General features: G+C 42.5%; 1 protein-coding gene across 1 annotated transcript in view; it reads right to left on the reverse strand.

Annotated features, from left to right (window-relative positions):
• Map205 (Microtubule-associated protein 205) overlaps window positions 1-7,567 on the reverse strand; it is a 152,492-nt gene extending 144,925 nt beyond the window's left edge. The window contains exon 1 of the mRNA XM_067760388.1: window positions 5,246-7,567. Coding sequence (XP_067616489.1) covers window positions 5,246-7,258 — 2,013 coding nt within the window. The 5' untranslated portion in view covers window positions 7,259-7,567. The remainder of the gene's footprint in view (window positions 1-5,245) is intronic.
• Window positions 7,568-14,577: the final 7,010 nt, after the last annotated feature.

Genomic DNA, 14,577 nt, shown 5'->3' on the forward strand with positions numbered 1-14,577 from the left:
CGCGATCAATCACAAATTGTCATCAATATCCTCTAACGGGAGTCCAAGGAAACTTGCCGTTTCAACAGGGGTGGACCATAAGGAAAGGGGTGTTAGAGGCGTTGGTTCCACATTACAATTGAAGAGATGGTTGGTGTCATGTGGGGACACGTTGCAAGCGGGGCATACATTTTGTATGTCGGGGTTGATTCTGGATAGGTAAGAGTTTAACCTGTTACAGTATCCAGAAAGAAGTTGAGCAAGAGTGACACGCGTTTCCCTGGGGAGTATGCGTTCCTCTTCCGGAAGTTTTGGATAATTTTCGTTAAGCACTGGATTCACCGGGCAATTCCCGGCATAAAGGTCCGACGCCTGTTTATGGAGTTCACCAAGGACCTGCTTTTGTTTTTCACTTGTTGTTGTTGTTGTAGCAATGCTCGCCCCACCTAATAGCCGCGACCGATCACAAATTGTCATCAATATCCTCTAACGGGAGTCCAAGGAAACTTGCCGTTTCAACAGGGGTGGACCATAAGGAAAGGGGTGTTAGAGGCGTTGGTTCCACATTACAATTGAAGAGATGGTTGGTGTCATGTGGGGACACATTGCAAGCGGGGCATACATTTTGTATGTCGGGGTTGATTCTGGATAGGTAAGAGTTTAACCTGTTACAGTATCCAGAACGAAGTTGAGCAAGAGTGACACGCGTTTCCCTGGGGAGTATGCGTTCGTCTTCCAGTGGGTGATTTTTAGGCTTAGCGACCATATGGGTGACGCGTAGCACGTAATCGGCTGGCTAATTGCTTTGTATGTAGTCATGAGCGTTCTTTATCTTTTCCCCAAGTACTGCCAGCGAGGGATTTGAGGATTTTGTTACGGCTCTGAATTCTCGGAACAATTGCGGCTGCGTGCTCACCAAAATGTAGATCCTGATCAAACGTCACACCCAAGATTTTGCGGTGTCGGACAGTCGGTAGCGTAGTGCCATCGACGTGGATGTTCAAAATGGTCGACATTTGGGGCGTGCATGTTGTAAATAAGGTCGCGAAAGATTTAGTCGGTGATAATGCCAGGTTTCGCGAGGCGAAAAAACTGGAGAGATCAGGTAGCCGTTTATTTTATTGCATAGCGCATTGATCTTTGGGCCTGGGCCTGTGGCCATTATTGTGCAGTCATCGGCGTAGGAAACGATTGTGACTACTTCCGGTGGTGAAGGTAGCTTAGATATGTAGAAATTAAACAAAAGTGGGGATAGGACACCACCCTGTGGCACCCCCTGTTTATTTCTCCTTGGTTTTGATGCTTCGCTTCTAAATTGCACCGATGCCTGCCGACCAACCAGATAATTTGCGGTCCACCTTTTAAGACATGGGGGAAGGGTATACCCTTCCAGGTCCTGCAGTAACGAGCCATGGTTGATCGTATCGAAACCTTTTGATAGGTCTAGCGCTACGAGTACTGTTCTATGGTGGGGGTATTGATTTAAACCGCAATTTATCTGGGTGCTAATGGCATTTAGCGCGGTGGTAGTGCTATGGAGTTTTATGAAGCCATGCTGATGAGGGGCTAGCTGCAAATTTGCTTGGAAATAAGGGAGCAAAATGGCTTCAGGCGTCTTTGCCACTGGCGATAGGAGAGATATCGGACGATACGACTCACCAATGTTAGCTGGTTTCCCAGGCTTTAGTAGCGGGACCACCTTGGCCATTTTCCATTTCTCATGTATGACAAAGGTGGAAAGAGACAGATTGAAGACATGCGCTAAATATTTGAAACCCTCTTTCCCCAGGCTTTTAAGCACCTAGGGGCTTAAGGAGTCATCTCCGTAAGCATTTTGAGGAAATACGGCAGCTGAGAACACAGCCGTATGAAGTGAAAAAACACAAGCAGGTCCTTGGTGAACTCCATAAACAGGCGTCGGACCTTTATGCCGGGAATTGCCCGGCAGTGCAGTGCTTAACGAAAATTATCCAAAACTTGCGGAAGAGGAACGCATACTCCCCAGGGAAACGCGTGTCACTCTTGCTCAACTTCGTTATGGATACTGTAACAGGTTAAACTCTTACCTATCCAGAATCAACCCCGACATACAAAATGTATGCCCCGCTTGCAATGTGTTCCCACATGACTCCAACCATCTCTTCAATTGTAATGTGGAACCAACGCCTCTAACACCCCTTTCCTTATGGTCCACCCCTGTTGAAACGGCAAGTTTCCTTGGACTCCCGTTAGAGGATATTGATGACAATTTGTGATCGGTCGCGGCTATTAGGTGGGGCGAGCATTGCTACAACAACAACAACAACAACAACAGGCTTTTAAGCATCGGCATGGCTATGCCGTCTGGGCCTACTGCCCACTTTGTATGTAGTAATGATGGTTTCTTTATCTTTTCCCCAAGTACTGCCAGCAAGGGATTTGAGGATTTTATTATAGCTCTGGATTTTCGAAACAATTGCAGCTGCGTGCTCACCAAAATGTAGATCCCGATCAAACGACACACCCAAGATTTTGGGGTGTAGGACAGTCGGTAGCGTAGTGCCATCGACGTGGATGTTCAAAATGATCGACATTTGGGACGCCCATGCTGTAAATAAGGCCGCGGAAGATGTAGTCGGTGATAATGCCAGGTTTCGCGAGGCGAAAACACTGGAGAGATCAGGTAGGTAGCCGTTTATTCTGTTGCAGAGCTCATCGATCTGTGCGCCTCGGCCTGTGGCCATTATTGTGGAGTCATCGGCGTAGGAAACGATAGTGACTCCTTCTGGTGGTGAAGGTAGCTTAGATATGTAGAAATTAAACAAAAGTGGTGATAGGACATCACCCTGTGGCACCCCTTGTTTAATTCTTCTTGGTTTGATGTTTCGTTTCTAAATTGCACCGATGCCTGCCGACCACCCAGATAATGCATGTTGAAGAACGATTTTCCTAACTGGTTTCTTAAGTGCTTTTCTGGTGGTGGCACGGTAACTTCACGGCATGCTACTCGATATTTTCTAAAATATGGTAGCAGCAAATTTTTTTTGTTCATTCATGTATTGTATTGTATTTATTAGGCAATTCATCCCAGCACAACAATTTGGCAAAAAAAAAAATGTGCAAGAATTATTTTCCTAACTGGTTTCTAAGGTGTTTTACAAAAACTTACTTAACATTAAGTTCACATGCTACTCAATATATTCTAAAATATGGCCGCGGAAAATTATTTTGTTTCACGAATAAAAAAAAATATATATATGCAAGCCGCGATAACCTCCGTAGATTTTAGGCAGAGCTTCTCTTCCAATTTGCGTCATCCACCTTTTAAATTTTCATGCCGACTCCGAACGGTATCTGCATGGCAGATGAATTTTCACTGAGAAGATTTTCATGCTTTTTTACACTAGGAGTGTTTGCCAAATCACTGCCGAGGGGCGACCCCGCTTAGAAAAACGTGTTTCTAAATTTTCGATATTACTTTGCCCGGTGCTTGAACCCGGGATCTTCGGTGTGGTAAATTCACAGCAATTTCCTTTGCAGGAACTACAACTCGAACTGGTTTCGAGAAGTTGCACGCTAACTTCACTTCTCGAAATTTTCCATATTGAAAAAGTGATACAGTTCGACGTCGCCTATATTCAATACAAATCTATTTTGGGTCGAGAAAAGACAGAGTACCAAATTTCGATAAAATTGCTAAATTTTGCTCAGGTTATCGTGTTTACGGACGGACGAACGGACATGTCTCAATCAAAAGCTTTTTCGATGCTGATAATTTGAAATAAGGAATCTACATCTACATATTTATCATGCCTGCAATTTTACGCTCGATATAAAAATAAATGAAAAAATGTTTTATAGAAAATATGTAAAGCCAAAAAATTATAGGAAGAAAATGTGCCAAGTCCTAAAAGTGCTTATAACTTTGGAATTACTTCGTTTTAAAAATTCCCATAATTGGTTTTTATACCAGGAAAATTGAAGAAGAAAACTGTATTTTTAGATTCAGAAAATATAAACAGTAAACAAATTCATGCAGTTTTTAGCCCACCACCCAAAAAATTTAGGTCCAATCAAAAAAACAATTTTAAAAGCTCACTTTCTTCGCTAACTGCACCTCCTACGACCCAAGCAAGATAGGTTACTGATAGGTAGAAATAAAATGCGCTATTCCAGGATCTGCCATCAAGTAGAACGTCACTAAACTTAGTCACCCTCCTGTCTGAGGCCAACAAAATATGTGTAAGTAGGTTAAAAAAGGTTTAACTAAAAACATGTAGTAATCTGTAAATGCAAGACCTTTTATTTAGTTTTAAACTAAATTAGAGAGTTTGATTGCAAAGTCGAAAGGGGTGAGATTATAAGTATTTAGTACGGCCCGGGTATGTCTATGTTTAAATAAAGGCTGAATGGTTGCATACACGTATATGGGTAAGTATAGCATTGAAGCATGCAAAGGGCTCCACAACACAAAACTTATTCGTTTTCAGTCCAATCTACCGCCCACTTACATTGCATTTTTATCCAAACATATATGTATATGCATTTCTGTTCAAACTCAAATATCAATTCCTTAATTCTACTAATTATTTGAATGACTATAAGCTAAATAACTTCGACAGCGAAGCATTTAGTTGGGGGCCTGCCCTACTGAATACAATACGAAGGACGATTTAACTAAATTCTTCTTCGGTAGAAAACTTTCGTCAAATACCGACTACTAACTACATTTCACCGCGTACCAGTATACCAACAAATTTAATGATTTATCAGGTGCATACAGGCCATAAGTATTAAGGAAAGAACACACAAAAAAACACAAGGAATGCACACATTGAATTGTTCATACATACATATAATAACCTAAATCAAAAATCATAGCACCACCCACAACGCCTAAGCTCCAAAATGTATTATGCAAGTTTGAAATTGAATTCAATAGTCTATATACATATGTACGTGTTCCTAAAAATGAAAAACAACATAATTTTTAACTAATCAGTTTTAAATATCGGTCAATTTCCATTTAACAATACCACTTATATCGAGTTAGGCGGTTATACATCGAGCCCAAGCCATATGTATGTATGTATATAACACACATATGCCAAGTCTTCCATTCACATATAAAGAAAACCTACATATACATATATTGCTATTGCTTAAATACTTGTAAAAAAATTGATGCGTTTGTAGATACACAACAAAGACCGAATTAGTCATATACTCGCCCATGTGGGTATTAAAAAATTACATAGTATGTGTGTATTATATGAATGTAACAAACCTGCGAGAGGATTTCATCCTTTGTAGAAATTTTTAGACTATCCATTTTCTGCTCAAGTTCGTATTCAGGTTTAGGTGTTTGTTCCTTGGTGTCCTCAACCAAATGTTTTTCTTCAGTTGATATTGGGGAAGGTGTTACCACATCACTCCCAATTTCTTTTTGGGCGGGCATGTATTTTGAGTTGAACAATGCGTTTTCGCCAAGTCTTTCCTCAAATTCGGTTTGAACGGTATTTGGCTCTGCGGCACGCATAGTTTCAAAAGATATCTCGTCGAGTCCATGGTCGGTAATAACATTGGGTTCATCGATTCCCATATCGGAATTTTCAAACTCTTTACCAGTCATTTGTTCAATGTTGTTTCGCATTTCCGAAGAGGTATTCTTCATATAGAAGGACTCTTGCATATATGCCGCGTTGTCCATGTCTATTGGTATTTGTGGGATATCTTTGGCTGAAGAATGTAATTCATTTTGCACGTTCACTTGCATTTCTTCAGTAGATGGAGAGTTCGAAATATTTTCCTTTTCTTCTACGTCCAATAATTCTTTTCCAGCAACTGACTCTTGCGGCAATATCTCTTCGTCATCCAATGGTAATGGCTGAACAGTATTCAGCATATCTACAACAGAATCGGTAATAACCGTTTGAGGAAGTTCTCCTTGTTGTGACACCTTTTTGTTTGTCTCCATTGTTTGCATGTCAATATCCGCTTCTAAATCAACACAAGTTTCAGGACCATGATCGATTAAACTTGATGGAGATTGGTGCCGGTAAACTCTAAAATCTTCCTTCATTGTACTTTCGTTTTCTTCAATTTGTTTGTCATATATCTCAAAATTTAATTGCTGTTCTTGTTCCGGGTTTTGAGTAGTACTAACAACAATTAAATCATCTTCTTGCTCTAATTCATGCGGACGTTTGGAAGCTTCGTGTTCGAAATCAATTATTTGGTCGGGTATAGCAATTCCATCGAAATTAGATTCACCACTACCTTTGCGGGGGCTTTGAGCAACAAAATCATCGTCGCCAAGTAGATGGTGTGGTATTGCAGTTGGTTGTGGTTGTTTATTTTCGTCTGCATCATGGTTAAAAGTCGGTTCCTGAACTACAAATTTTGGTGCATCACATGTGGGCGCTAGGGGTGACGTCGGATTGGAGCCGAAACTGGGAACAAATTCAATTGCATTGGGGTTAAGTTGTGAGTGCATTTCTTCAATGTCCAATTCGTTAGGCCTGTCTGGAGTTTCGTTGTTAATGCTACATCCATCATATATTAATAAAGGGTCAGAATTCTCTTTGTCTTCGGTAGAAAAATCTTCAATTAAGTTACCACCGAGTTGGATTTGTTCAATTTGTTGTTGGGGAACATTTTCACTAAGACTATTAGTTCCATTTGTTGTGTTAGTTGCAAGTGAACTTGGGTCGTCATCTTCAGTCAGGCCTTTAATTGATAAATCTTCAGAATGATGAGCCAATAACTGATTTAGTGGAGGTAATTCAATTTTCATTTCGACTTGTAAGACATCCCTGCCAATGTCTTCCCCATTTGTAGAAGTAGTATTGGAAGTTGTTGAAAAATCACCATCATTTTTTAGTATATCTTCAATTTCTTCATTGCCGGTTGCAGAACTCACAAAGTGTGCGTCAGCTGCGACTGAGATGGTGACTACACCGTTATCAACTTCGTGTTGGTCCACTTTGAGCATACTGTCAACGCCGACATTTCCATACCCATAATCATATCCATACCCGTTGCCAACTTCCTCTATGCCTTCCATATCTTTGCAATCTACATCGGCATTCACCTGCTGGTGCTGCTTTTCGCTTTGTTGCCCTTCTTTTATATACTTCCATTCTTCTTCGTCATGCACTCCGTGTTCATCGAATTTTCCACCAATCTCATCTACCACATTGGCACACGTACTCTCACCACTAGCCATCTGCAAATTGCCTATCAAATGTTGCGATCCTTGCAAAATATTGTCTAATTGCGCATTATCCTCGTGCTCCATTTTATCGTTGAAGTTTAATCCCGAATTTCTTACTTTCGATAGTTCAAAGCAGGTAAAAAATTACCGTTTAGCACTAGCTCAAGACAATAATAATCACAATTTTGTCTGTTTAATCAATTTTTTTTATCTATTCAAATTTGCGACACATACACACCCTGTTCAAAATATGTTCAGAGCACCTCGTTTATTTGTTTTTTAATTTATTTTTATTTTAACAAAGTCTTAAGAAAATGACTGCAGTTTTTGCACTGTGGAAACTCCAAATACAACCAAAGAACACACCCGGCAAATTATTCAACTGGCGCACGAATGAAATGGGCGGCACGAAAACGTTTCGCATTTCGCGCTACCACTCTAAACTAAATTTTAGTACACTAAAATCTACCAATAAAGATGCCAGCGTAGTAAACTTGTTTGCCATTACATACGTAGTTGCCCCACATGTACCTGATTGTCGCTAACCATTTCTCGCCACATATCGAATATATCCAACAAAATCTTACCGTACGAGGTCAAACTCCAATTGAAGTAAACTAGAGTTCAATCAGGTCATCAAATGAGTTTAACGCAATTTTATGCATGATGAATGGATTCCACGCATAATGCAATAATAAAGGTGATGTCAACAACATAACTTCAGTTTTTCGGCAGCTCTATTTGCCAGTGCTAACTTTTATTACGAAAGTAATAAATTTTGATTGCTTCATTTTTGTACAAATTTCTCCCAAAAAATTATTTTTCTGCAAAGTTGTTTTTATATTCTTTTGGGGAATACTAATTATAATTAATCTTTTTGTCTAAAAAGTTGTGGTAGCGGCTTATCAAGCCATTGTGGATAAGACAAGTGTGATCTTCCCCGGGGTTGGATTTTATATAAGGTGCCACGATTTTCAAACTTTTGCTGATTTATAGTGGTAGAGGGGGTCCCAAAAACAACAAAATTATCATCCGCAACTCTAGGAAACTATTAGCTCTTAGTTTATGAAATATAAGCTTTTTAATTTCCAAATTTAGTAAAATTTCAACTTTAGTCCTGCACTTAAAATTCGGGTCGCACATGTCGATAGCGGTATCAAAAGACGCGTATTTACGTCAAGATTTAGAATCCGAAAGCAGAAACTATATTTTTTTATCTCGTTTAAAAGTTATTCGCGGAAAACACGTCGGTATTATTGTCGCTTTTTTCGTTGTTGCAATTAAACAAATGAAGGTGGTGAATAGTGTTGCCAGCTCTGCAAAAATATATTTTTATCTTGGTAGAATATTATAAGGTGGTGGCGCGTCGACATAAATGCAAACAAACATAAACTATTAATGTATTTTGTTTTTGTAAAACACTTTTAATAATTGTAGTCTAATATTATTTGAGGTGCTGCGCAGAATGGTGTACTACGCAGAAGGACATCACCATGGCGGTAGCCACGGTTATATCACACACCCGGACTTGGCATGGCGTAGCCCAGGGTTATTTTTTATAAGCGCGGCCGAAGGCCGCCTATGCAGAAAAGTGTTCTACGCAGAATTACCGTTGGAATCAGCATAAAAATCTCTATAAAGTCCAATTTTTTATTTTTTTTTTTGACAAATGTATGTATTCTGCACTTGTTCCAATTAAATAAATTAATTTCAAATTATTCAGAGAATTACAAAACAAAATACATTGATAGTGTATGTTTGTTTGCATTTATGCCGACGTGTCACCACCTTATAATCTTCTACCAAGTTAAAAAGATATTTTTGCGGAGCTTGCAACACTATTCACCACCTTCATTTGTTTTCGTTTGTTTAATTGCAACAACGAAAAAAGCGACTATAGTACCGACGCGTTTTCCGCGAATAACTTTTAAACGAGATAAAAAATGTAGTTTCCGCTTTCGGATTCTGAATCTTGACGCAAATACGCGTCTTTTGATATCGCTATCGACATGTGCGACCCGAATTTTAAGTGCAGGACTTAAGTTGAAATTTTACTAAATTTGGAAATTAAAAAGCTTATCTAATCTAATCTAATATATCTAATATTCTAATATATATTATAAATGGGAAAGTTTGGATGTTAAGATGTTTGGATGTTTGGATGTTAAGATGTTTGGATGTTTGGATGTTTGGATGTTTGTCCAGACGTTTGTCTTTGTGACGCAATAACGCAAGAACGGCTGGTCCGATTTGGATGAAATTTTGCACACATATAGCCAATAGTCTAGAAGGATCTACTAGCTATATATTTTTCAAAATGGGCGTGGTCTCCGCCCCCTAGGAACAGTTATAATTTAATTATTATATTTTTTCGTCTTTGCGACTGAATCACGCCAGAATGGCTACACGGATTTTGATGAAATTTGGGACACAGACAGTAGTCTACTAGCGAAATTTTTTTCGAACATGGAAAGAGGGGTGGGGGTTCCACGACCCCTTCGAGCAATTACTTTTTAATAATTTTTACTCATTATAACTTTACGTATACTGGCCTTCACCAATATCACAGACTCAAGGGGTCAAATAAGTCGAGGGCCCACAAAGTAAGCAGTGAAACACTCCGCCGCCCCCCTCCCCCCTTTATCACCCTCTGGTGTAAAATCTATAAATTGTTAGAACTCAATATAAATTTTCTCCTAAATCAATAGTTTTTGGTATCTAACACATACAGATCGAGATCTAGACAATTTTGGAGGAACGATCAGTAGTCCTCTCCTTCTACACCCGCCATCCGCCCTCCTTCAATTGTTTTTATTAGCACGCTTTTATTAGCTTTACCAGTATGTTTCTATGTAACTTTTCATTCGCTCCAATGCGACTGCTGCCTTATTAACATGGTTTTATAATTAGTTTCACCTTATTTGTAATCCCGTAAGGGTCATATCGAGGCCCTTCCGGGTTCATTTCCGCATGGTTTTCGGGATCGGTCCGGGATCCCGCCGGGGTAATTTCGGGACTATTTCGGGATCATTTTAGGACCCTTCCGGGATCAGTTCTGTATAGTTTTCGGGATCCGTCCGGGATCCCGTCGGGGTTATTTTAGGACATTTTCGGGACTATTCCGGAATCATTTCGGGATTATTTCGCGATCATTTGGGGAGCCTTCCGGCATCATTTCTGGATGGTTTTCGGCATCCGTCCGGGATCTCGTCGGGGTACTTTCGGGATCATTTGCGTACCTTCGAGAGATAAATTCTTGATGGTTGCCGGGATCATTACGGGACTTTTTCGGGGTTATTTTGGGTCCCTTTAGGCATCATTTCTGGATGGTCTTCGGGATTCGTCCGGCATCCCGTCGGGGTCATTTCAGGACTTTTTCGCGACTAATACGGGATCATTTGGGGACCCTTTCGGCATCATTTCTGGATGGTTTTCGGGATCCGTCCGGGATCTCGTCGGGGTAATTAGGGGACTTTTTCGGGATCATTTCGGGGCTCTTCCGGGGTCATTTGGGGGCTCTTCCGGCATCATTTCTGGATGGTTTTCGGGATCCGTTCGGGATCCCGTCGGGGTCATTTCGGGACTTTTTCGCTTCTAATACGGGATCATTTGGGGACCTTTTCGGCATCATTTCTGTATGGTTTTCGGGATCCGTTCGGGATCCCTTCAGGGTCATTTTGGGACTTTTTCTCGACTAATACGGGTTCATTTGAGGTACCTTCCGGCATCATTTCTAGATGGTTTTCGGGATCCATCAGGGATTCCGTCGGGGTCATTTCGGGACTTTTTCTCGACTAATACGGGATCATTTGGGGACGCTTTCGGCATCATTTCTGGATGGTTTTCGGGATCCGTCCGGGATACCGTCTTGGTCATTTCGGGACTTTTTCTCGACTTATACGGGATCATTTGGGGACCCTTTCGGCATCATTTCTGGATGGTTTTCGGGATCCGTCCGGGATCCCGTCAGGGTCATTTCGGTACTATTTCGGGATCATTTGGGGTACCTACCGGCTTCATTTCTAGATGGTTTTCGGGATCCATCCGGGATCCCAGCAGGGTCATTTTGGGACTATTTCGGTATCATTTGGGGTACCTTCCGGCTTCATTTCTAGATGGTTTTCTGGATCCGTCCGGGATCCCGTCGTGGTAATTTCGGGACTTTTTCTCGACTTATACGGGATCATTTGGGGACCCTTTCGGCATCATTTCTGGATGGTTTTCGGGATCCGTCCGGGATCCCGTCGGGGTCATTTCGGTACTATTTCGGGATCATTTGAGATACCTTCCGGCACCATTTCTAGATGGTTTATGGGATCCGTTCGGGATCCCGTCAGGTTCATTACGGAACTATTTCTGGATCCTTTGGGGTACCTTCCGGCACCATTTCTAGATGGTTTATGGGATCCGTTCGGGATCCCGTCAGGTTCATTACGGAACTATTTCGGGATCCTTTGGGGTACCTTCCGGCATCATTTCTATATGGTTTTGAGGATCCGTCCGGGATCCCGTCGGGCTCATTTCGGGACTATTTCGCGATCATTTGGGGTACCTTCCGGCATCATTTATAGATGGTTTTCTGGATCCGTCCGGGATCCCGTCGTGATAATTTCGGGACTTTTTCTCGACTAATACAGGATCATTTAAGGTAGCTTCCGTCATCATTGCTAGATGGTTTTCGGGATCCGTCCGGGATCCCGTCTTGGTCATTTCGGGACTTTTTCTCGACTTATACGGGATCATTTGGGGACCCTTTCGGCATCATATCTGGATGCTTTTCGGGATCCGTCCGGGAACCCGTCGGGGTCATTTCGGGACTTTTTCTCGACTAATACGGGATCATTTGGGGACGCTTTCGGCATAATTTCTGGATGGTTTTCGGGATCCGTCCCGGATCCCGTCGGGGTCATTTGGGGTACCTTCCGGCATCATTTCTAGATGGTTTTCGGGATCCGTCCGGGATCCCGTCGGGGTCATTTCGGAACTTTTTCTCGACTAATACGGGATCATTTGGGGACGCTTTCGGCATCATTTCTGGATGGTTTTCGGGATCCGTCCGGGATCCCGTCTTGGTCATTTCGGGACTTTTTCTCGACTTATACGGGATCATTTGTGGACCCTTTCGGCATCATATCTGGATGCTTTTCGGGATCCGTCCGGGAATCCGTCGGGGTCATTTCGGGACTTTTTCTCCACTAATACGGGATCATTTGGGGACGCTTTCGGCATCATTTCTGGATGGTTTTCGGGATCCGTCCGGGATCCCGTCGGGGCCATTTCGGGACTATTTCGGGATCATTTGGGGTACCTTCCGGCATCATTTCTAGATGGTTTTCGGGATCCGTCCGGGATTCCGTCGTGATAATTTCGGGACTTTTTCTCGACTAATACAGGATCATTTAGGGTAGCTTCCGTCACCATTGCTAGATGGTTTTCGGGATCCATCCGGGATCCCGTCTTGGTCATTTCGCGACTTTTTCTCGACTTATACGGGATCATTTGGGGACCCTTTCGGCATCATATCTGGATGCTTTTCGGGATCCGTCCGGGAACCCTTCGGGGTCATTTCGGGACTTTTTCTCGACTAATACGGGATCATTTGGGGACGCTTTCGGCATCATTTCTGGATGGTTTTCGGGATCCGTCCGGGATCCCGTCTTGGTCATTTCGGGACTTTTTCTCGACTTATACGGGATCATTTGGGGACCCTTTCGGCATCATATCTGGATGCTTTTCGGGATCCGTCCGGGAACCCGTCAGTGTCATTTCGGGACTTTTTCTCGACTAATACGGGATCATTTGGGGATGCTTTCGGCATCATTTCTGGATGGTTTTCGGGATCCGTCCGGGAATATTTCGGGATCATTTGGGGACCCTTTCGGCATCATATCTGGATGCTTTTCGGGATCCGTCCGGGAACCCGTCATGGTCATTTCGGTACTATTTCGGGATCATTTGAGATACCTTCCGGCACCATTTCTAGATGGTTTATGGGATCCGTTCGGGATCCCGTCAGGTTCATTACGGAACTATTTCGGGATCCTTTGGGGTACCTTCCGGCATCATTTCTATATGGTTTTGAGGATCTGTCCGGGATCGCGTCGGGGTCATTTCGGGAATTTTTCTCGACTAATACGGGATCATTTGGGGACGCTTTCGGCATCATTTCTGGATGGTTTTCGGGATCCGTTCGGTATCCCGTCGAGGTCATTTCGGGACTATTTCGGGATCATTTGGGGTACCTTCAGGCATCATTTCTAGATGGTTTTCGGGATCCGTCCGGGATCCCGTCGGGGTCATTTCGGTACTGTTTCAGGATCATTTGAGGTACCTTACGGCACCCTTGGGGACCCTTTCGGCATTATTTCTGGATGCTTTTCGGGATCCGTCAGGAATTCCGTCGGGGTCATTTCAAAACTTTTTCGGGACTAATACGGGATAATTAGGGGAGCCTTTCGGCATCATTTCTGGATGGTTTTCGGGATCCGTACGGGATCCTGCCAGGGTCATTTCGGGACTATTTCGGGATCATTTGGGGTACCTTCCGGCATAATTTCTGGATGGTTTTCGGTCATTTCGGGATCATTTCTGGATAGTTTTTGGGATCCGTGCGGGATCCCGTCGGGGTAATTTCTGGACTTTTCAGAGATTGTTTCGGGATTATTTTGGGCCCTTCCAAGATCATTTCTGGATGGATTTCGAGATCTGTCCGGGATCCCGTCAGGGTCATTTAGGAGTCCGTTCGAGATCCCGTCAGGGTCATTTCGGGACTATTAGGGGATCATTTGAGGATCTTTCCGGCATCATTTCTGGATAGTTTTCGGAATCCGTCTGGGATCCCGTCGGGGTCATTTCAGGACTTTTTCGAGACTAATACGGGATCATTTTGGGACCCTTCCGGAATAATTTCTGTATGGTTTTCGCGATCCGTCGTGGATCCCCTAAGGACCCTTCCTGGATATTTTCTGGATGGTTTTTGAGAACCGTCCGGGAGCCCGTCAGGGTCATTTCGGAACTTTTTCGGGACTATTTCGGGATCATTTTGGTACCCTTCAGGCATCATTTCTTTGTGGTTCTCTGGATAAGTTTAGAATCGTGTCGTTGTCATTTCGGGGTTTTTGGGAATATTCCGGGAACTTTTGGAGACCCTTCCGTGGCATTTCTAGATGGTTTTCGGGATCTGTCCGCGATAGCGTCGGGGTCATTTCGTAGATTTTTCTGGATAATTTCGGGATCATTTGGGGATCCTATCAGGTTATCAGCTCATTTAGTTCTTTTTTTACTCAATTACAAAAATAAAATGTATTAGACAGAAACATCTTTTTAAACAGATAACTTGATAAGCAGGCTAACGTGAATATCCCATATATTTAATTTTCTCCTTGCGGACGGGGCCGCGGGTA

Source organism: Eurosta solidaginis, chromosome 1, assembly GCF_040869045.1.
Source record: "Eurosta solidaginis isolate ZX-2024a chromosome 1, ASM4086904v1, whole genome shotgun sequence".
Taxonomy (NCBI): domain Eukaryota; kingdom Metazoa; phylum Arthropoda; class Insecta; order Diptera; family Tephritidae; genus Eurosta; species Eurosta solidaginis.